At 40.9% G+C, this 23,897-nt stretch overlaps 1 protein-coding gene across 1 annotated transcript in view; it reads right to left on the bottom strand.

Moving 5' to 3' along the window:
* The window catches only part of MAT1A (methionine adenosyltransferase 1A), a 131,240-nt gene that overhangs the window by 50,451 nt on the left and 56,892 nt on the right, over positions 1-23,897 (bottom strand). Inside the window, exon 2 of the mRNA XM_044298147.1 lies at positions 2,640-2,717. Within this exon, the coding sequence (XP_044154082.1) occupies positions 2,640-2,717 (78 nt within the window). The remainder of the gene's footprint in view (positions 1-2,639; positions 2,718-23,897) is intronic.

Here is a 23,897-nt window from a genome sequence, read left to right as displayed (position 1 = left end):
CCCTAATATTTTGTTCTCAATCACAGATATATATGTTTTTTTAAACTAAAACAAAACAAAAATGAAATATGTGAGATGACCTAACACAGAGTTCTCACTAGTATTCTATATCCTATGCTAGATTGATGGTAAAACACGTGCTGTACAGTTTTCCATTTATTTTTGCGCCAGAAGAAAAGGATGGTTTTTGGAAGGCAGATTTAGGCTACTTTCACACTAGCGTTCGATCGGATCCGTTCTGAACGGATCCGATCATAATAATGCAGACGGAGGCTCCGTTCAGAACGGATCCGTCTGCATTATTTTAGCATATAAAAGCTAAGTGTGAAAATAGCCTCGTACGGATCCGTCCAGACTTTCAATGTAAAGTCAATGGGGGACGGATCCGCCTGAAGATTGAGCCATATTGTGGCATCTTCAAACGGATCCGTCCCCATTGACTTACATTGTAAGTCTGGACGGATCCGCACGGATCCGCACGCCTCCGCACGGCCAGGCGGACACCCGAACGCTGCAAGCAGCGTTCAGCTGTCCGCCTGTCCGTGCGGAGGCGAGCGGAGCGGAGGCTGAACGCCGCCAGACTGATGCAGTCTGAGCGGATCCGCTCCATTCAGACTGCATCAGGGCTGGACGGCTGCTTTCGGGTCCGCTCGTGAGCCCCTTCAAACGGAGCTCACGAGCGGACCGACGAACGCTAGTGTGAAAGTAGCCTTAGCTGGAAGGCAGATTTAGCTGGACTGGTTTTTAAATGCCAAGTTCCAATTTGAAGTCCCCCTGATGCACACTTACAGTAGAAACACCCAAAAGTTGACCCCATTTTGGAAACTAGGGGATAAGGTGCCAGTTTTATTGGTACTGTTTTGGGGTAGATTATGTGCTATTTTTATAGAGCAGGTTGTTATGGACGCAAGTATATTAAATATGTCTACTTTGTTTGTTTCAGTTTAACATAATAAAGCATTTTTGAAAAAAAAAGTCTTGTGCAGGAGTTCATTTTTTCGTTGCTGTTTTTATTGGTACCATTTTGGGGTACATATGATTTTTTGATCATTTATTATTACACTTTATGGGGCAAGGTGACCAAAAATTTAGTTGTTTTAGCACAGTTTTTCTTTCTTTATTTTTACAGCGTTCACCTGAGGGGTTAAGTAATGCAATATTTTTTATAGAGCAGGTTGTTACGGACGTGGCAATACCTAATATGTATGCTTTTTCTTATTTATTTAAGTTTTACACAATAATAGCATTTTTGAAACAGAAAAAGATGCTTAAGTATCTCCATTGTCTGAGAGCCATAGCTTTTTTTATTTTTTGACTGATTGTCTTAGAGTCACATTTTTTGCGGGATGAGGTGATTGGTTTGATTGGTACAATTTTTTATTTTTTTATTACGGTGTTCAAGTGAGTGGTTAGGTAATGTGATATTTTTATACAGCTGGTTGTTACGGATGTGGCAATACCTAATATGTATACTTTTTTAAATTTATTTCACTTTAACTCAATAATAACATTTTTGAAACAAAGAATTCTGTTTTAATGTCTCCATGTTCTAAGAATTATAGTTTTTTTTATTTTTAAACAATTTTCTTATGTAGGGGCTCATTTTTTTCGGAATGAGGTGACGGCTTTATTAGTACTATTTTGTGGAACATGCGTCTTTTTAATCACTTGGTGTTGCACTTTTTGTGATGTAAGGTGACTTTTTTTATGGTGTTTATCGGACAGGGTGGATCATGTGATATATTAATAGAAACGTCCGTCACAGATGCGGCAATACCAAATATGTCCATTTCATTTAATTTTTTTCTAGTTTTAACTTTTTTGTTAAATTATTATTACTTAAGTGGGATTTTTTTTTTTTTTACATGTAAAACCTTTTTATTTTTTTTAAACACTTTTTTATTTTTATTTTTTATTTCACACTTTGTGTCCCCCATAAGGTCATATAGGACCTCTGAGGGACATTTAACTTCCCTTTTTTTTTTTTTTTTTCCCACTATTGATTTCTCATGTAACTGGGACTGGCAGAGTAGCCCCAGTTACAGGGGAAATACACCCCCCCAGAGAGGCCGTACAGCACTGTACAATGCTGTACAGCCTCAGTACCGGGCTGATTGGGGTCTGTGAAAGACCTGACAGCTCCTGCACTCTCCAGGCCCCGGCGGTCACATGACCACCGGGCCGGGACAGGAAGTGCTTAGCGCCTTCAGAGCTGTATACACAGCATTAGTTGAGTGCTGTGTATACAGCGATCTAGAAGGCCTGGGAACTGTCCCTGCCTTCTCTCTGGGTTGCCCTGCCCTGCTGTCACTGACATCAGGTTGCCCTGCTGTCACTGGTGCTAGGTGCCGTTTTACTTAATTCGTCCAAAGCGAACATGAAAACAATTCAGGTTCACCTGCCTTCCGAAAAAAGGCAATATTTAGACCAGACCAAACTGGTTCGCTCATCCTTAGTTAAGACATATACTAAGAGGTATAAATAGAACATATTTGATTTAATTCATATTTCTAACTCCTGCGTATACAAAAATAAACACTTACTAAACAATAAGAATACAAGAATAAACATGTACTAAAAATTCTTGCAAACAATCACTGTGAAAAAGCAAAGTTTTCAGTCTTAATCATGAACCTTACCACATGCAACCTTGGCATCAGGATCTTGCTTTAAATGAGCATCTAGAACAGCATCACTTATCTGATCACAGATCTTGTCTGAAAGAAAAGAAAGCAATAGTTTTAAACTAAATCTCTAAAAATGTTATTTTACAATAAAACCGTTTTGCATTCCATCTGCTGCAAAATTACAACTCCCAGCATACACAATTAGGCTGAGTTCACACGGGCGAGATTTCCGCGCGGGTGCAATGCGGGAGGTGAGCGCATTGCACCCGCACTGAATCTGGACCCATTCATTTCTATGGGGCTGTGCACATGAGCTGTGATTTTCACGCATCTCTTATGCGATGATACTGATGATACAGTGGTGATGGACCATGTGATTGGACCATGTGATCTGATGTCGCCACAGGTCCTTTAGCCGGCAGCTCATGATTAAAGAAGTAAGAAGAGACTGGCAGCTACGCGATCAAGAGGAGAAGGGGAGTTAATTATTTTCTATTTTTGAACCCTCAATTGACCACCTACTAAGCATTCTGTATTAAAGAATGCTATTATTTTCCCTTATAACCATGTTATAAGGGAAAATAATAACATCTACTCAACACCGAACCCAAACCTGAACTTCTGTGAAGAAGTTCGGGTCTGGGAACCACAGTCAGTTTTTTATCACGCGTGTGCAAAACAGCACCCACGCGATAAAAACTGAACAACGGAACGCAATCGCAGTCAAAACTGACTGCAATTGGGTACCTACTCGTGCGGGTTTGCCGCAACGCATTAGGACCTTATCCGGACACGCTCGTGTGAACTCAGCCTTACTTGGCTATTCTGGTAACTCCCATAGAAGTGAATGGAGCATCCCTCTTTACTCGGTTTCCTTGAGCTTCCACTATGGGAGCCATTAAATTAGACCTCATGCACACAATGGTATTTTGCATCTGTGTTCTATTCACAATTTTTGAGGATCACATGTGGACCTATGCATTTCTATGGGTGAGCAAAAAAAAAAAAGGACAGCCCAAGATGTCATCCATGTGCTGTCCACATACATATGTCTGTCCTGCAAATTATAGAACATTTATTATCCTTGTCTGTTCTGTGGATGAAAATAGTAATTTCTAGTGATGGGAGTGAGGAAAATTCAAATTGCACTTAGAATATATCCACATTTTGAGGATCTGTACTTTGCAGACCAAAATATGGTTATGGGTATGAGGCCGAAGGATACATTCAAACCACTGTATGTATTTTGCAGTCCGCAAAATGCGGATCAGTAATAAATACGGATGACACCCATGTTTTTTTGCAGACCCATTATTACAATGCCTATTCTGCGCTTCTTCTCTTCTGCGGTACAACCGCATATCTACCTTCTACTGCGTCCACAACTGAGATCCTCAGTACTTCAAGCGGCACTAGTCTGATGAAGGCACGGATGTGCCGAAACGTCACTTTACTTTGCCGTAGCAACCACCACTTGTTTGCAAAATAAAACGAAATTGCACTTAATACAACTTGGCTGGAGTCTTTGAATGCCTATTCTGGTTCACAAAATCGACAAGAATAGGACATTTGTGCAGGAATGCAGAAGAGACACATGGATGCGGAAACACATGGTGTGCTGTTAGCATTTTTTGTGGCCCCATTGAAATGAATGTGATCCAAAAATATGGTTGTATGAATGGGTCCTAACACAGAAGCAATTAAAGCAGGCTCATTTTCACCCCCTCCCCTCATCATATCCCTTGTTTAATTTCATTGGGGTAGATTTATCAAAACTGCTACTTTGGAAAATGAAGGTTGCTTAATGGTTGCTATAGGCAACTAAGCCAGTTTTCTTTTACACCAGTTTGAGAAATCTGCCCCCGCTGTGTTTATCTTTTAGATCTAATTAGTTAATATTGGAGTCCAGAAACAAAGCTTTTACTTTTGATATGAGAAAATAAAAATAGTTAAATCATAAATTCAAATATTGGTTATTATTATTTTCCTTAACCATTGCTTGTTCTGTAAATTTCTGAATTATATAATATGTGTAAGCACATCTGTCTGGTATAAGCTGTATATAGACCCCACGTGTAGGTGTCCAGATAAAGGAATCTAAAGGATTCTAGATGTTATAGTATGGAGACAGAAAGGTTCTTGTTTCAACAGTTGGCATTATCAGATTGGTTCATTTGGAACCCCTGTTATAAAAAGTTAACTCCCAGGGATTTTACTATAAAATTAAAGAACTTTCTGGAGCGAATCCAGAAGAGGTATCCCACATGTCCTGTCTATATGTGATTCTTTTCATGACCAGTCATACACTCTTACCCTTGGAGGAAACATTATAATTTGGAGCATCACAGCAATTGATTAAAATCCAATTTTTGGAATCATAAGAAAAATTGTTTTGGAGGATCCCAACATCTGTCCAGAGGGACGATCGCAGAGTAACTCTAATAGAAGAAACTGGGAACTGCATAAAATCTGCGGTAAGTAAGATTATTTATCTTACTGTTTTACCTGTAGTCACCCAGAAAAATGTTGCCACTAGGGTGGGTGGCGGTGCCACTCAGACAAGCAGATGGCTCACTAGGGGTCCAAGGACCCTGACCCATGTAAGGACCCTAGGGGTGTCTTACATCAAATGCGCACTTATATCACGACTTGGTCAAATCTGGGACTGAGACAGTAGATTAATGAGACAGTGATGGATTTCCATACACAGCTCTTTTTTTTTTAAACTTTTTTATTGACAAAAGTGAAATTACAATGATGTCAAACGCTCTCAATGTTAAATACAATGTGCATTTGCATGCCATGCCTTTTGTTCCATAGTACATAATAGACATACAGTCGTGGCCAAAAGTTTTGAGAATTACATAAATATTGGAAATTGGAAAAGTCGCTGCTTAAGTTTTTATAATAGCAATTTGCATATACTCCAGAATGTTATGAAGAGTGATCAGATGAATTGCATAGTCCTTCTTTGCCATTAAAATTAACTTAATCCCAAAAAAACGTTCCACTGCATTTCATTGCTGTCATTAAAGGATCTGCTGAGATCATTTCAGTAATCGTCTTGTTAACTCAGGTGAGAAGGTTGACGAGCACAAGGCTGGAGATCATTATGTCAGGCTAATTGAGTTAAAATGGGTGGTGCTTGAAATCATTGTTCTTCCATTGTTAACCATGGTGACCTGCAAAGAAACGCGTGCAGCCATCATTGCATTGCATAAAAATGGCTTCACAGGCAAGAATATTGTGGCTACTAAGATTGCACCTCAATCAACAATTTATAGGATCATCAAGAACTTCAAGAAATGAGGTTCAATTCTTGTTAAGAAGGCTTCAGGGCGTCCAACCCGCAATTTTCCTGGCCAACTTAACCTCTGATTGTATGAGCAGAAACCGCTCAATTTACTTGACCCAAGTTACCTCAAGCCGTTAATAGGGCCTGCCGCATTCTTGAGGTTGTATGTCTAGTGTGTGGTGACACACCAAATGCCCCAGACTACGGTGTTTGAATACTAGTATTAGGTATGGTAAAATCTGATTGATTTGTGATTTCCACATATTCAGCATTCGTGTATTGGGACTATACCACCTCAAAGCAATGCATTTTCTTGCCATGAACAAAACTTCCCTTTAGGAATATGGTCATATAGTGATCCCAATTCTCTTCTTTCAATATCCCCAGCATGCAGACCTTCCGGAATGCAATCCACCAGTGCCGGCAACAAAGAAGAAATAAAATCAGTAATTTCCTTCCAGAACTAGGCTATTGAATTGCAGCTCCATAGCATAAGCCAAAAGTCTGCTTCCAAGTCTCCACATCGTGGGCAAGCCGTGGATGTGGCTCTGCCCATTCTGAACATCCTAGTTGGTGTTAAATATTGATGTATGATATACAGTTGGGTAAGTTTATTATTTACTGCTGGAGATACCTGTAAATGTGATTCTAATAAAGTCGATATGGACTCTTCTGTAAGTGTGGGTATCAGTCTTTTTCATTTTTCTATCACTGGAAGGGGATTTGTCTTGATCTTTGAACCTATTAGGTGTGAGTAGATTGTTGACACTAATCATCTGGGGCCCTATGTTTTGACAACTCCCATAAGCGGATATTTAGAAATTCTAGTGCTGTTGGCTGGGTACATACTCTGTAGAGCCGACCTAAGTTGTAGACATGAGAAAAAAAGAGAGCGAGGGATATTGTACTTTTGGGACAGAGTTTCAAACATCATTATAATTCCTCCTTGTTCATACACATCACCGAGGGTTTTTGCCTTCAGTTGAGCAAATGGGACGGGCCTTTCCAGTCTGATTTATCTAGAGGCATGTAAACCGATTTTGCCCAGTTAATTCTCAGACCTGAATAGTCCCCAATCAAGGCCACCACACCACTGAGGGACGAATCAGGTGAGGACATGTACAGAATCATGTCATCAGCATGCAATCCGATATTAAATTCTCTCTCTCCCATGGTCACCCCTTGTATAGCGTTGTTATTTCTTACTCTAATGGCCAGGGTCTCAACTGCCAGGGCAAATAGGAGTGGCGACAGGGGGCAAACCTGTCTTGTCCCTCTATAAAGAGGAAATCTTTCTGACAATTCCCCATTTATTAATAGTCTGCTTACCGGATTGCTGTAAAGAATGCTAATCCATCTGAGAAACTGTGGACCAAATCCAAAGCTTTGAAGGCATCCCATCAGATACAGCCACTCTATTGAATCAAACGCCTTAGCAGCATCGAGTGAAGCCAAGGCCCAATCCTCATTTAGAGAGTATCACCTGGACCCTTCTTATATTCTCAGTGGTGGACTTTCCTGGCATGACTCCAGTTTGGACTGGGTGAACCAATGACAAGATTACCTGGTTAAGCGAGTAACCAATATTCTGGTCAAAGTTTTGTAATCCACATTTAGCAGAGCTACAAGTCTATAGGAGCCACACTCAAGGGGATCTTTATCAAGTTTGAGTCATAGAATTACAGTGGCCCCTGAGTCTGGTAGTTCCCCTGTTCCCAGGGCCGATTGGTATGTGGCTAACAGTTGGGGGGCCAGTAACTTTGTATATCTAGTGTACACCTCCTTGGGGAGCCCGTCTGGACCTGGGGATTTTCCATTGTTAAGGTCTGATACAGCCTGTAGCACTTCTTCTAGACTAATAGGATGATCTAGCTGGTCCGTTTGTGATGCATTAAGTTTGGGGAGAGGGATGCCTTCTAAATATGATTCAATGACAAACTCAGATACTATTATGCTAGATCTATAGAGTTCCTGATAAAAGCGTGTGAAAATGTGAATAATTGCCTCCTGTGTTGTGAATTCTTGTCCAGTGTGGTCCCTAATTGCTAGTATTGAAGAGGAGGGTGAGTCGTTTCTAATCAATTGGGCGAGCAGTTTGGCAGACTGATTGCTCAATTTAAAAGCTGTTTGTTTCTGGAAAAATAATTTCCGGTTAGCTTTGTCTTTAAGCACTGCCAGGTACTGTCTACCCGCCTGGAGCCACACTGTCTTTTTGACATTGGTCGGATGACTAATATATTGTTGCTCCAACGCAGTATACTGAGATTCTAACTCCATTTTGGAGCGCTTAGTGTGATTTGTAATGTGTGTTATGCTAGAGTCCAGTATCCCCCGTAAAAAAGCTGTTAGGGTGTCCCACACTAGAGCTAGATTAAGTTCATCAACATGTGCATTCAAGAATTCCCACAGTTGGTATGAAGTTCCATCTGCTGAGCCCATAAGGTTCAACCAGAATGGGTGTATGTTTATCCTGTACATTATTGATGGAGCTCTACGTATTAACATGCCTAGTATCTGGGAGTAGTCTGAAATTCCCCAGAGTAGATATACTATGGATTTAGTATTTAACAGTGTTAACCCATTTCCTAGTATATAGTCTATCCTGGTTAATGAGTTGCGACCCCCACTATGACACGAGTATACCCTAGAACCAGGGTTTTTGGTTCGCTATAAATCATACCATCTAAATTCGGCTAAGAATCTATTGAGTTTTGAGACAATACCCGTATTCAAATGTTCTGCTGCATCAATTAGTCGGTCCAGTGAAGGGTTTAAGTCTCCCATACATTTTACTTTTGTATGGGGGGGGGGTGTTGTCGTAAAGGTGGCTGCTAGGTGTAGGACCTGCACGGATCCTGGGGGAGGATTATAAATACCTAATGAGACATACTGTTCATTCATGAACAAAGACATATCTGCCTTCTGTATCTGTAACCAGTTCTTTTACCTCCCAGCGTAATTGTTTATGTATTAGCAGGGACACTCTCCTGGAAGAGGGAGTATGATAGGAGTGAGGGAGTATGATGAGGAGTGTACCTATGGCCTCTTCAGGGTCCCAGATGTATTAGGAAGCAGATGTGTCTCCTGAAGACATAGCATTTGTGGACTGAAGTGTCTAATAGAGGCAAACACCATCGATCTTTTCTGTGGAGTGCCCAATACCCTGACATTCCATGATAGGATTTTCAAATCAGCCATGATGCCATAAGTGAACTCATGATATCAGGGGTTGGACTTCCTGCAAAGGCTGTATTAGCATGTGTAGAAGTTTTACTAACAGTAGATAACCTAGAAAATTTTGAACAAATCAAACAACCATGTTTGCATACCTTTAGAAACTTGTAAACTGATTAAATTCCTTCTGGTTTAACCTGTTTCTAATCAGATTATTGGCCAGTGATACCGGGATACCTCTGTCTGTGATGTTAGTACAGCGGCATGCGGGCTTTGGCCACTACTATGCTAAACTGTATAAACACTGCTCGTGTCTCCCAACCACATTATCATATGTGCACATGGGTGCAGCTAAAACCCAAGTTAACTTATAACCGAAAGAGTTCAACTTATCCTAGCCAGTCAATTGGCACTGGCCGATGATGTGTCTGTAGGTTCTATCAGGGCTCTCAGTGTCTTGGTGATCTTCTCTTCATAGCCAGCCATTCAGCAATTTCTCCCGGGGAGGTAAAAAAATACTGCTCTATCGCCGTCCACCAGGACGTTTCGCAGGGTATCCCATGGAGTATGGTATGTTGGCTTCTCTCAGTCGTCACGTCACAGCCATAAAGGTAGTAGCCCTTTGTTTCTGTAATTCCATTGAAAAGTTCGGGAATATGGACACTCTATAGAGTTGTCATATTTGATTTTCTTGTTTTCTCCTGGCAAGGGCCAATATTTTATCTCTGTCCTTGCAGTTGAGGAATCTAGTGAGCATGGGACCAGGTGGAGCTCCAGGTGGGGGTGGTCTTGCTGGTACTCTATAAGCCCTTTCCACTGCAGAAACTGGTGACAAATTAGCACCTGGAAAAAGTTATTTCATCCAGAATTCAATAAATTCATCTGGTTTGCAGCCTTCTGCTCTTTCAGGTAATCCGATGATTCTGCAGAGCCTGTTTTCTAGTAGTGTTGATCACTAATATTCAAATTTCGAATTTTTATTGCGAATATAGGTACTTCGAAAATTCGCGAATTTTTCGAATATAGTTATATATATAGTAATTTTGAATATTCAAATTTTGATCCCTCCCTGCTTCTAGCTTGTGGGCCAATAAGAAGGCTGCAATATACTTGACTTTAGGAGTAGTAGTGTTTGCGAATTTTGCTCTATATTCGTTTTTTAAAATATTCGCTATATTGCTATATATTCTTGTTTTAGAATATTACGAATATTCGAAAAAAATGAAGTTATAGCAATATAGCGAATATTCGAAAAAAATCGAATATAGAGTAATTTAGCTAATATAGTGCTATAATCTTTTTTTTTATAGTTGTAATTTTTTTCCAATCTGAACTTCAGATGAGAAAAAAATTACAACTATTAGACAAAGATTATAGCACTATATTAGCTAAATTGCTCTACATTCGTTTTTTTGAATATTCGCTATATTGCTATATATTCTTATTTTAGAATATTACGAATATTCGAAAAATAAAGTTATAACAATATAGCGAATATTCAAAAAAAATCGAATATAGAGCAATTTAGCTAATATAGTGCTATAAAGAATTCCGAAAATTTGCATATTACACAATATTTACCTTGATGATTTTTTGAGTAAATAAATCGCGAATTTTCGAATTTACGAATATTCGGCGAATATTCTACAAAATATTTGTGAAATATTGCGAATTCGAATATGACCCCTGCAGCTCATCACTATTTTCTAGGTCGTCTGCTTTCTGTTTCCAGATGTCCTCCTTGTGTTAAGCTCAGAAATGGATCTAGGAACCATGGCATTGGTGTCCTCTATTCGTGATATACGCTCTTCCACATGTTGAACTCGTTCATGCAGGTTGTGCATATCTTGACGTAAGAGACCCAGATCAATTTTTACTTCGTCTAGTTTCCCTGTCAGAGACGTTTTACATGCAGTAATGGCTTTTAAAACTTGTGCTGTTACTTGCTTGAGAGTGGGCTCTTCTTGGGCTTCTTCGGGCGCATTTGCAGATGTTGTTGTATCTGAAGTAGTACTGGCTCTAGTATGCATATTCTTCTGCGGTAGAGGTGACCGTGAATGCTCTTCAGGTTGTCTGGCAAATTCTTTCATTTGTCTGCAGTACTGGATGCTTTTGGTGGCCCCATTGTTATGCTCAGTAGTGAAGTAATAGACAGCAAGTATGACGGTCTCTGGAGCTGGTATCTGCCCTTGTGCACCCTTATGAGATGTGCAATTGCCCAGTGGGCCTGGCAGGTTTACTGATATGGAGCCGATTTGTTCTCCTGTGAGCTTGCCTTGTCTATATAAGCTGTGCTTTAGCCCTTGGTTTAGGGATATAAGGCTCAATGGTGTTTCACAATATAAGGGTATCAGGGGGAGTTACTTTGATCAACTTCTGCGCTGGTCGGGGCTTCTTCTCTCCTCCTTGTACCCATATACAGCTTGCAATATGGCCGCTTGGCGGGAAAGTTATGAGAGGTGTGCAACGTAACAAGTGCCCTGTCTTCCTTTGCAGGGACGCCTGGGGTATCACCTGGGCTCACTCCCCTCTTTCAGACCCTCAGCCCGCAGCTCATTCTAACCTTTTTATCAGCTCCTCTCTTCCCAGCGCGCGCCTGGCAGCGCTTAGTGCGTCTGCGACTCTGCCTCCCTCCTTCTCCTCGCTCACCAGTCGCGGCTCTGCACGCTCCAACTTGAGCTCAGCCTGTTGCTCCGGTCTCCTTGCCTCCAGGTTAGTGCAGTGTACCCTCAGCTGTCTCTCTTTGAGCGATTGGAGACCTTTTCCCCCTAAGCATTGGCGGAATTTATCCTTGTAGTGCCACGCCGGCTCGGAGCTTCTTCTAAACGCATCCAGCCATCTTGGCTGCTGACCACCCCCCCTCCATACACAACTCTTAACTACATTTTAGCACGAGAATTATGATGGAAGTACAGAGATAAGGGTCTGTTTAGGTCTTGTTTTTTTTTTTATTGACTAATAATACCTCTGCATGGTGAATTAATGAAAATTGGACCTGAGTGCTTCTGTACTGAATTGACTCAAACTTTGTCAGTACTCAAGGGAATAGAGGAACACAAAAAGAAAGGTCAGCCTCAGGCATTTTGGTTACTCCAGAGTCAGAATCCTCTAAACAGCCTAGATGTAATGGATTTGTATAACAGGGTTGGGGAAATAGATGACCCAGAAATTATAATGTTTCTAAAGCTTGTTATTTTTGTGGGAAAGAAGATCATTTTATGTGGGCGTGTCCAGAGTTTAGAAGGCTGCAATCTCAGCAGCCTCTGGACTCACAATAGGAGATTGGCATTCAAATGTTAGTACCTGTCCCAATCCAGGCAATACAAGTAGCTGCACAATCAGGGCCTTGTGCATTTATCAATACTGAGGTTTTTCTGGGGCCTGGATGTCTTGTAGTCACTGGAGCAAGCCGTTCAGTATTGCAGAAGAAGGTAGTACCTGAAGCTGCAATATCAAAGACAGATGTGAAAGAGATGGGTGTCTCTGGAACTACCATACCTATGAAGGAAACAATGCCCTTTTCTGTTCACATAGTTGAGACTGAGGAGGTTGTTTTTAATAGGCAGTCAATTTAATAGGAGCAGATGCATTGTCAGCCATGCATGCTATAATCGGATATGGTCCAGAGGATGGATCAGTGATTGCAACAGGGCCTTAATCATCAGAGCAATTGCAGATCATGTACATTGCATTTGCACAGCTTATACAAGATGGCAAGTCGAAAAATCCTGATATTCCAGCTTTGCAGGAGGTTTCTAATAGTTTTTGGGCCAAAGATAAGACGATAAGATGTAGGTAGAATGTTCCCCCTGCAAAAGTCACTGTTATACTTGGCAGTTCACCAGTAAGTTTAAAACAATACTCTCTTAGTTGGGCTCAGCTTAGAAAAACAAATTCAAGTTTATCTGGACATGGGAGTCATGAGAAAATATGTATCACCATACTATACTCCATTCTTCCCAGTGAAGAAAAGGAATGCGAAGGGGGAGCCGGTTACCTATCACATGGTACACGATCTCAGGGCCACAAATTCTATCACTGTAGCTGACACTCCTGGGATGCCCAACCCCCACACTCTTGTCACTCTTCGGTGTTGGAGGGAAACACAACACCGAGCATAGGGGGAACAGGGAATCAGGCCTGAGAACTAGGGAAGGAAAATGGACACCTCCTAGTGAAAACTCTAACCAAAATCCTGACAGACTACCAATATGAACAGACTAGAACGGTAGGTTAGTTCAAACATAGGAATACCTAGAGTCCTATCAAACCCTATAGGACCCTGGTACTAATGACAGGGACAAGACTACCTGTTCCTCCAAAAGGAAGGATGAACAGGAGTTTCCTTCAGGCCTAGATGCAACCAAAATCTATCCAAATGTCCAAAAAGAAACAATAAACCGCACAGCATTGTGGGAGAAGCAACTATAAATAGAGAAGGTTAAATGAGCCTAATAGCCACACCTGGGGAAAGAAGGTATGGCAAGCACCAGAAACAACACAGATGTCCATCCCACCATGTGTTCAGTTGTTTACAGTCATTGATTTGTCAAATGGTTTCTTCTCTGTCCCCGTACATGATGATAGCAAGGTAATTTTTGCTTTTACATAAGATTGAGAAAAGAGATGAGCGAATCGACGTTGACAAAGAAAAAATGTATTTGGCCCAAAGTCGAATTTCCTCGTGGTTTGTGGTAACAAATTGCATTTTTTCTAAAATGGCTGCTGCAAATGTTACAAAGTGAAAATAAGAAGTCCGGGTGACTACAGGGAGCACCCACAATGCCATGCATGCAGCCAATCAGCAGATAGCCCACCCCTGTGATGTCACAGCCCTATAAAAAGCCTTTTTAAAGTGAACTTAGTGCAGGGAGAGACGTTAGAGGCAGTAGGAACAGTGCTAGGAAAGACTTTATTCAAAAAAATAACTATGAGCAGTTCAGGGAAAGATAATTCATAATGTAGGGAAAGGATAGAGAGGCATTATCCACACTGTAGGGAGAGAGCGGGGTCCAATAGGAGAGTGATTAAGCCTGGGTAATAGGAGCAATTCCTTGCTGCACTAAGTGGGGTTACTAAAAGAGATCTATAACTACAGATTTCTAGGTTGTTTTAAAGAGTAATTGTAGTAATTCTAGCATCTTGTAATGGGTTGAAAGTTCTGTCTGATACAACCAGTTTTGGTGTGTCACAAATATATAAAAGTATGTCCAAATTTTGGGGGTAATTTCGGCAAACCGTCCAAATCATTTTTTTTTTTATTAGCGCATCTCTAATTTATTTTATTATACACACTTGTATAGAGCTACTAATTCCGCAGCGCTTTACAGACATTATCATCCAACTGTCCCCAATGAGGCTCACAATCTAAGGTCCCTATCAGTATGTCTTTTTGGAGTGTGGGAGGAAACCGGAGTACCCGGAGGAAACCCACGCAAACACGGGGAGAACATACAAACTCCATGCAGATGTTGCCCTTGGTCTGATTCGAACCTAGGACCCCAGCGCTGCAAGGCACCAGTGCTAACCACTGAGCCACTGTGCTGCCCATTGAAAACTATTTTGCTGGGCATGGCTTTCTCAAGGGGCTAAAAACTCATCTAGTCAATATAATCAAGCCCTACATTCCATTTTTCAAGGATGGCCATCTTTGTGTGAGGACACGTAGCTCCTACAATACATAGATGATTTTGTTACTGTGCTCTTCTGATCTTGCTGGATGTGACCGAGAATCTGTGTCCCTTATGATCTACCTTGCAGACCATGGCTGTAAAGCATGCAGAGATAAATTGCAATGGTATAAGATCAGTTATATTCCTGGAGAATTGTATTTCACATGGTACATAACATCTATCAACAGAATGTAAAATGGCCATTAGTGAATCTCCCTCTAAATTTGCTAAGCAAGTCTGCATTTTCCTCAGGATGGTGGGATATTGCAGAGAATGGATTCCCAATGTGTCTTCCCAATGGATTCTCAATGAGCCTTCTCTTTTGCAGCCATTATATGATGCTCTAGGTAGGAAGCTCAATTAAATATCTATCTTAATCTGGCAACTTTGTGGCCAGTAAATCTCCAAAGCTTGAAGACATAAAAGGCTATGAAGACATAACATAAACAATGGAAGTGAAAGGAGCAACAATGACTGATGATGGACTGTGGATCTAGAGAAAAAAACTCCGCCTTCCGAGCATACTGTACCCGATGATGATGAATTTAGCACATAGGCCGATGCATGTTTCTAAGGAGAGAATGTGTGATGTGGTTTTTCGGTGATGGGTGGCCCCTGGGTTCAACAATGCTGGCACCAAGTTTGTCCAAGGCTACATGACATATGCCAGTAATAATACTGGGAGAACTGTGAAAGTTTCAGGAAGGCATATTCTCAAGTCATCTTATCCATTTTAGAGACTTCAGATTGATTACATTCAGTAACCTAAGGTAGGACAGTATGAATATGTCCTTGTCTGTGTTGATCTCTTGAAGGCTACAGTTAAGGAGATAGTGACTGAGGTGGTATGTAGATATGGTGTTCCAGAAATTGTGGAGAGTGATAGGGGAATGGTTTTACTGGGGAAGTGATGCAAGAAATCATTGTGGGATTAGGTATAGAACAGGCCTTCTATACACCCAATCATCCTCAAAGTAGCGGAAAAGTAGAACGATTAAATGGAATCTTGAAAATAAAAATACAGAAGGCCGTGGTAGAAACAAAAAGGCATTGGACAGATTTGGTAAGAATCACTCCTCAGAAAACCACTTATTTATCACCCTATGAGATACTTTTTGGTCAGGCTCCTAAGACAGGGTTTTACTTTCCTCAACTGGCCCACATGCTGCATTCAGTTCTCAGTGCCTACGTGGGAGCCCTACAAAATCATTCAACTACTATACATAAACGTGTATATGATTCCCTTCCAGATCCAAATTCAGTTGCTGGTACCCATTCCCTCAAACTTGGCGATTGGGTATGTGTTAAGAAACATGTGAGGAAAAGTCTGGATCCTCGATGCTATGGTCCCTTCCAAGTGCAACTAATGACAACAACATCATTAAAGCTCAAAGCCAAACCTACCTAGATATATGTTATCCACTGCAAATATATCTCCAGCTCAAAAGAGCCACCATGTGGATCTTGAGTGTTTGCAGTATGCTAGTACTGGTTTTAACATTTTAAAGGACAATTGGGACAATATGTTTATTAAGCATCATTAAGGTGATTATACAAATGGCAAATTTATCTGACTGCATCGTATATAATACTAATGGGATTAATTATTGTTTTATTTGCGTTCCTACTCTATAGATGTGGATTATGTGCCATTCAGAAATGTACAGATTTAAAACTTAAAGAAACTGGGATACATGTAGTTAGTATTCTTAAACATAAGTCTACTCAATCCCTTAAATAGTCTCTAACTTAGATTAAAGGTGTTGTCTCACTTCAGTGAGTTGCATTTATCATGTAGAGAAAGTTAATACAAGCCACTTACTAATGTATTGTTATTATCCATATTGCTTCCTTTGCTTGCTGGACTAATTTTCTCATCACATTATACACTGCTCGTTTCAATGGTTATGACCACTCTGCAATCCATCAGTGGTGGTCGTGCTTGCACACTATATAAAAAGCACCAGCCTCTCTGGTGACCGGGACCATGGGAGAGCACATAGGCTAGTGCTTTTTCCTATATTGTGCAAGCACAACCACCACTGATGGATTGCAGGGTGGTCTGTAACCATGGAAACGAGCAGTGTATAATGTGATATAAAAATAAATCCAGCCAGCAATTGAAGCAATATGGATCGTAACAATACATTAGTAAGTGTCTTGCATTAACCCCTTTAAGGCGCAAAAAAAAAAGAGAGAAACCTCCTCAATTAGTTACATTATTACAATGTTTGGTCAAAGGAGATGTCTCTCTGATACATGGCATAGCCCTTCCCTTCACAAGGGTATATGTAGCTAGGAAGATAAACCTTTAGATCTAAGAATTGGAAATTTTGTTTAAAAGGAGGAAAATATATGGGAAAATTAAAATAGTTAATCATAAATTCAAATATTGGTTATTATCTCATCTTTAATCATTGCTTATTCTGTAAATTTCTAAATTATATAATGGTTGTAAGCACATCTGGTATAAACTGTATATAGGCATGGTCATGTGTCCCGACAAAGGAATTTACAGTTTACCAGCCTAAGTGCTATCTTGATTATAGATGTTATACTATGGAGACGCGTAGGTTCTGATTACAGCAGTTGGCATTATCATATTGGTTCTTTTGAAACCCCTGTTGTGAAAAGTTAACACCCAGGGCTCTTCCTATAAATTAAAGAACTTTCTGGAGGGAAGCCAGAATGAGGTATCCCAGATGTCCTGTCTATGTGTGATTCTTTTCTTGACTGTTCAAACACTCTTACCCCTGGAGGGAACATAATTTGGAGCATCCCAACAATTAGTTAGATTGCAATTTTAGGAATCATAAGAAAAATTACCATAACCCTTTCTTCTGCGCTTGATCATAGCTCCTTATTTAGGAATACTGTGACTTTTCTGCATATGATAGATAACCATGCTTCATTGTATGCTTGTTCATATTTTATATGTGCAGGCCTTTTCCACACAATAACTATATATATGTCTGCTGCTTTATAATCCTGGACTCATGCAAGCTGAGCTTTGTTATCGACATTAAAAGTGTAATAAAACATGTTCAGGAAACTGAAAAAGGAGAGCTTTCTGGGAGTTGTAGTTTCAGAACAGCTGGAGTGCTGGAAGTTGGAAAACCCTGTAGTAATGCATCTAATAAGTGAACTATTGATGAACAAATCAGTTCGTAACAAACCAGATTAGTTATGAACTTTCCAAACATTTGTCCACAAGATGAACCCGAAGAACAAATCCAGAAAAAGGGCGAACAGCACATGGGAGGAAGAAGAAGAATGCTCACATGACCCTGAGAGGAAGTGAAGGGGGGACTTATCCTGATTGGTTCAGAGGCTGGCAGACTGGATAAGCCTGGGTGGCGGCTGTGAATGAGGGTGGATGGGTGTAGCAGTCTGTGACAGAAAATGATCTTAGGGACAGTTGTACAGTCACAATGAAGCTTCTAGTCTAGTGTCAGGGACAGTGAAGGGAAATACTAGAAAGAAGAGTAATTGTGCAGAATAGGGAAGGGCAGGAAAAGCTTTCAGCCGAGGAGTGAGGAACTGAGGTTAGGTGTGCCAGGAGTGCCTTCTAGCTGAACTTTCTGCCATATAATGCAGCTGCTGCAGAACCTCAAAAGTAGCCACCTGCAAGAACATTTTTTTTTCTTATTTAAACAACTGAAGTAACTTTTGAGCAAGTAGTGTATATTTTTTATTCAGTGCATCATATCCATCCTTGCTAAATGTGTTGCAGAAGCATTTTATGTCAATAATGCCATCTGCTGCTGCTGAGAAATTGCTATTTTTTTCAGTGTTTCATATTTGTATGGTTTTTAACATGTATTGTAGAAAAAGAAAAAACACAATTTTTCTACCACCTAAATTAAACATAAATTACACAGAAATTAATTAACCTTCCCGGTACAGTTAAAGTGTTGGTGCTTTTAAATCCAGAATATACCATTTTAGATCTGAGTGAAAACACCTGAACTAGTAGTCCAAAATCTCAACAAAAGTGTATAATGTGTGTTTTACAATCCAGAGGGTACAATTTTAGGTTGACAACTTGTGTTTTACACTAGAGAAAGATTTTTGTGAACCTGCGTATTTGAATGCACATAAGACATTAGTCCCAAATCTGTTAGTAGTGCCGATACTGCATTATTCCTAAACTAAATTGTCAATAGCAGTGTGTTTAGTGTGTTTGTAGAAAGGGGAAGACATTACATTACTTTGCGAAACTGTGTACCTTAGGCTAAAACCAAATGTCTGGAATATGGAAAGGTTCCAAATGACAGACCCAAGGCTAGGCCTTGTCTTTCCAGAGCCAGAATGTGGGTAGCAGCAGCACTAGGTATCCAGCAAGTAGTATTAGTAGAAGCAGCAGTAGTAGGCCACAGTTCTCCCTTGCTTCGGAAAGGTGCAACATTATCATTCAGGAGAAAGACTTTTGATTGTGGATTGGATGGCTCACTCTTCCTCCCAGTCACAGCAGGACACCATGCCTTGGATCCAGGGATTAACCAGCAAATGATCTGCAGCCCTCCTTCAGTCCCCAGAAAAATATCAAGTTTGTTTATTCACCAAAATGTATCATAACAGATGCATTTTTGGCAATGTGAAAAAAAAAACTAACGCTAACTCCTATGAAAGAGGAAGATGAGAAGCTGCCACTGGAGGAGGAGGATGATGATGATAGTTAGAGATGAGCAAATTTTTCAAAAATTTGATTTGGACGGTTTGCCAAATTTCCCCAAAATATTTGATTTGATCCAAATTTATTTGTGATGTTTAAAAAACTGCTATTTCCTGGCTGCAGAGAGCCTGTATAGTGGTGTAGAACACTGTGCCTTGCAGTAACACGCATAGGGAGTCTTCTGTGTCAGTGAAACAATACTGTGAGTCAGTATGACATACAGATGACAGGTGTCACTTTTAGAATCACTTCACAGGGCCAAAACTAACCAAATAATTCAAGTGTGAACTCCACACTGTTCAAGTGTGAACTCGCTCCATGAAGCCGAACGGAGAAGTCTGCACGGGCGCATCAGGCACAGGCCTGTGCGCACACGCAGGATGTTAGAGAAGAAGGAGGGGGGAGTGAGGGAGAGCCGGAGGCGTAGCAAAGGATTCTGAGGCGGCGCTGATGACAGCAAAGGAGGAGCTAGGCACGAACGGCGGCGGGTGCGGGCAGCATCTGGAAGACACGAGCATCCCCCTGGGCACCTTAGTGAGATGAATGACAGGTTAGATAAAACGCTTTTTACACTAAATGAGCCTACAGATTTAGCTTATAAGACCACATTAGGTCTTACAAGAGCTCCATGCACATAACCATATTTTTGAATGGGGGGGGGTCAAAAACTAGTGACAGAATCCCTTTAACAGTTTTTTGGGTGAATAAATTGTTTCCAAAAAACTGTTCCAAGTGCCTTTCACATCTCTGCCTGAACTAAGTTCACTGTAAAATGTCGGAGACAGCGGTCTGAGACTTTTTATAGGTCTGTGACATCACAGGGGCTGGCTAGCTGCTTATTGGCTTGCTGGATGCATGCATGGCATTGTGTGTGATCCCTCTTTCCCGATCTTTTTACTTAATCATTCTAACATGTGCAGCGGCCATTTTAGAAAAAATGTAATTCGTTACCACGAAGCGCGAGGAAATTCATTTTTCCTGAAATTTGGATCGAACTCCACTTCGTCAACTTTGATTCTTAGTATCATCTTTAATGGTAGTAACACCTGTCACGACACCGAATCATCTCAGTGGGGGGCAGAGCCAGAAAGAGCTTGGCTTTTTTGCTTGCTTATGCAGTGACAGGAGTATCATTGACATCAAACAGTCTGATGGTTATTTGATAGCCATGGTTTTAGAACCTCGCTGTCAAAGCAAAATAGGTATTGTTTTATTACCAGGAAACACTGTGTTCGCAGCTTTCCGCAACTTTTGGCAAGCAGGTGTCTGTTGCCAGTGTGTCTGAAATGGAGGCTCTCCTCCGCCCCACACAGAGTCACCCACCTTACACCACTACTAGCAGCAGAAACCACAGAAGCAGCAGAACCAGTTCAGTCTCCTCAACATGATGGAGCAGTTTTTTCACATGCTGCGCCAGGCTTTGGCAAATCGGCAAGCAGAGGCCTCCCGCCTGAACACCCAGGTTCAGGTCTAACTAGACTCTTGCTTGTCTCACCAGTGCATGCCCTGTTCCCTGACCTCCTGGTCTTCTGGGCAGGCAGACTAGAACAGTGGCCCCAAACTGTCTGTCTTCTTTCTTGCCCAGCCTCTAGTGTCATCTCAGAGAGGGTTTTCATCGCCGCAGGGGGCATATTTACACCCAAAAGGACCAAGTTGTTCTCTACCAGTTTCCAAAACATCACTTTTGTCAAAATGAACCAAACCTGGATTCAGAAGGATTTTTCACACTCTGGCTGAGGCCAATAAATAGATCTGGCCTTGGTAACGGTGCCCCATCTTGCCACTGTTGCTGTCTGCCTGCCTACCTACCATAAAAATTTCATACAGTTGCTGCTGTCATCATGCCACTGCCACCATCATGCCACTGCTGCTGTCTGCCTGCAAACATGTACCATATCGCTGCTGCTGCTGCTGCTGCCACTACTACTACTACCAATAGACAGTCGATCTACTGGCTTATATGTTTCATGCCATACTGCTTCTGCCACTATTGCAACCACCTGCTTCTATTACCCTACCCTTTACACCTCCACAGTGCATTGCCACTGCCCCCAATTAAAAGTGCAAATTTTTCTAGACTCATTGAGAACAAGCCATTTTTTCTTCTGACAATGACAATTATGCATGCATTCTGTCAAGAGCTTAGAGAGGGTGGAGGAGAAGGAGAAAGATCAAAAATGTATTTAAAAAAAAATTCTGAAAATGGATAATAGATTTTATTAGTCCTAGGTGACTAAATACCGATTTCCAGGGCAATTAGAGCCATTTTGGTTAAGGTAGAATCGATTTGGGTCCAAAGTGATCTTTTTCAATAATTTGGCGAACCAGAACTGAACTAAATCCCAAAATGTTTGCTCATCTTTAAAGTGTACCTATGTATTACAGGCACAGATGCTATAAAAATAGAAGTAGAACATAACATTTTGCTTTAATCTTCCACTAACAAATGTGTCCTAATCTCCTATAATAATATAATGGCAAAGCAAAAGTTATTTCAGGTGTCTTGTTTCCCTAGAGCACCAGAAACCATTGCCAAGGCTTAACACATGGAAACTTTCAAGGAAAGAGATGGAGGGTTAGATCTATTTTTAAACCCATCTCTTTTTACAAAACCTGCAGTGCAAACCACTTTCATGGTAAAACATTCACATTAGCATTGTTGCTTATATGGTTTGACCTATAGTGAAATTGTCCATTTGATTGATTCTATTAATTTCTAAGTAGAGATGACTAACTTCGACAAATCGGTTGGCAGATTTGATTTGGCAGATAGCCCTGAAAAGTTGTGTATGACCCAAGCTCTTCAATGCCAAGATGGCATTAATAAAGACAAAGTGACATATATGGCTTTGAGCATGTCTGCATAGCAGCCGGTGGTAACAGTCTGTTAAATAACATACCAGTGAGGAAAAAAGAAACCAAAGAGTAAGGGTGATGGAAAAGAAGATTTCAAAATTATTCAATAACTGTGTCACATGACTCGGTCGATCGGACTGGAGGTGAAGCCCCGCCCACTTGCGGTCCGCGCCAAATTTTGCCGCCACTTCACTGATTACCACCCCTATTTATGTATGTTGTCATGCACAAGCTTGCATTGTATCTTACTTACTCTTGAGAGGGGGGGATATATACCCCAAAATGCGTTGAGCTATTAACCATGAACCCTGGTGTCATTCTTCTGGGACGTGGAGGTGAGTCCATACGATCATATCAAGCAATCTCGGCGTGGGAGGGGAGGGTATAGGTGTCATATGCTCATCCTATACCTCCATTCCTGGTGAAGTAAGTCCCCCATCTCTGCATTATATCTATGCAAATATGTATTACACTATTTTCCTGTATTTTAATACCCTGACCACCATCAAAGCCACTTAGGGGAACCTCTAGCACAAACATTTTCTTTTCCTTTTTTTCCCTCAACTTGCAAATAACATACCACACTGCCGAAATTTTATTTTTAAATTAAAAGATGGTACAAAATTATCCCTTTTTGGTGGCAGATGCCTTCTTCTCTGTCTTCTGACGTGTAAAATGATGGCCGCCATTTTGAGAGATTTATCTGAATCAGTTTGAAAAAGATTAGAATTTTCTGTGAAATTTTGGGGGAAATGCAAGATAATTTTGATTTATTTTAATTTGATTCCCTTCTCTCTCTTACTCGTTTTTTCCAACAATCTTCACTTTTGAGAAGAATCCTACAAACTGGACTGCAAAAAGGATCAATGTATCTGTGCTAATTTTAATTTAAAGGGTTTTTTCTATGGAGTTTTGGATTGTGCCATGGCAGATCTGTGGTTAGGGATAATGCTTGTAGATAGTGACAGACATGGACAGTGAGCCCTGACAGTGAGCCCACGTTCCCTACTTATTGCAGTTCAAGCCCTAAGTAGCAAGACTGTAACTGGTCGGCAGTCCCTATGCTACTGCGGTGCAGAGATAGACAAACACTAAGAGACAAAAGCAACACAAAGGGATAGTCGTAAGAAAATAAGTAAGAAAGACATAGAGTAGTCAAAAGACAAGCCGAGATCAAATATCAGATTGGATGCACAGTACAAATCACGTGAGACAGAGAGTGGTCAAAAGACAAGACAAGGTCAAAAGCACAAACAAATCCAAATTAATACAAGAACCAGGAACCTAGCTAGTGAGCCCAAACAAGACTATTACTTGCACTGGTATATGGCCAGGAAGGGGTTTAAATAGAGCACAGAGTCCCAGTATCAGAACCTGAAAGGTCATAACTAGGCTCTCCAATAGTCAGAAACACTTGCATATAGATAGTAATAGAGCAGCTGAGTAATTAGCCCATTGCTAATCTTCTCCAGCACATGCCTGCTGCAGGGAGAAACAGAGCATTGCATCCTGTTGCTAGGGATGCTGTCACATCACCGGTTGGTGTGGCTTAGCAACTCAGTGTCTCAGTGACTATCACTTTTACCTTGCAACTCTAA

This window comes from Bufo gargarizans, chromosome 6 (assembly GCF_014858855.1).
Source record: "Bufo gargarizans isolate SCDJY-AF-19 chromosome 6, ASM1485885v1, whole genome shotgun sequence".
Lineage (NCBI taxonomy): Eukaryota > Metazoa > Chordata > Amphibia > Anura > Bufonidae > Bufo > Bufo gargarizans.
The sequence above is the reverse complement of the archived record's forward strand: the minus strand, read 5'-3'. Positions and strand labels throughout refer to the sequence as shown.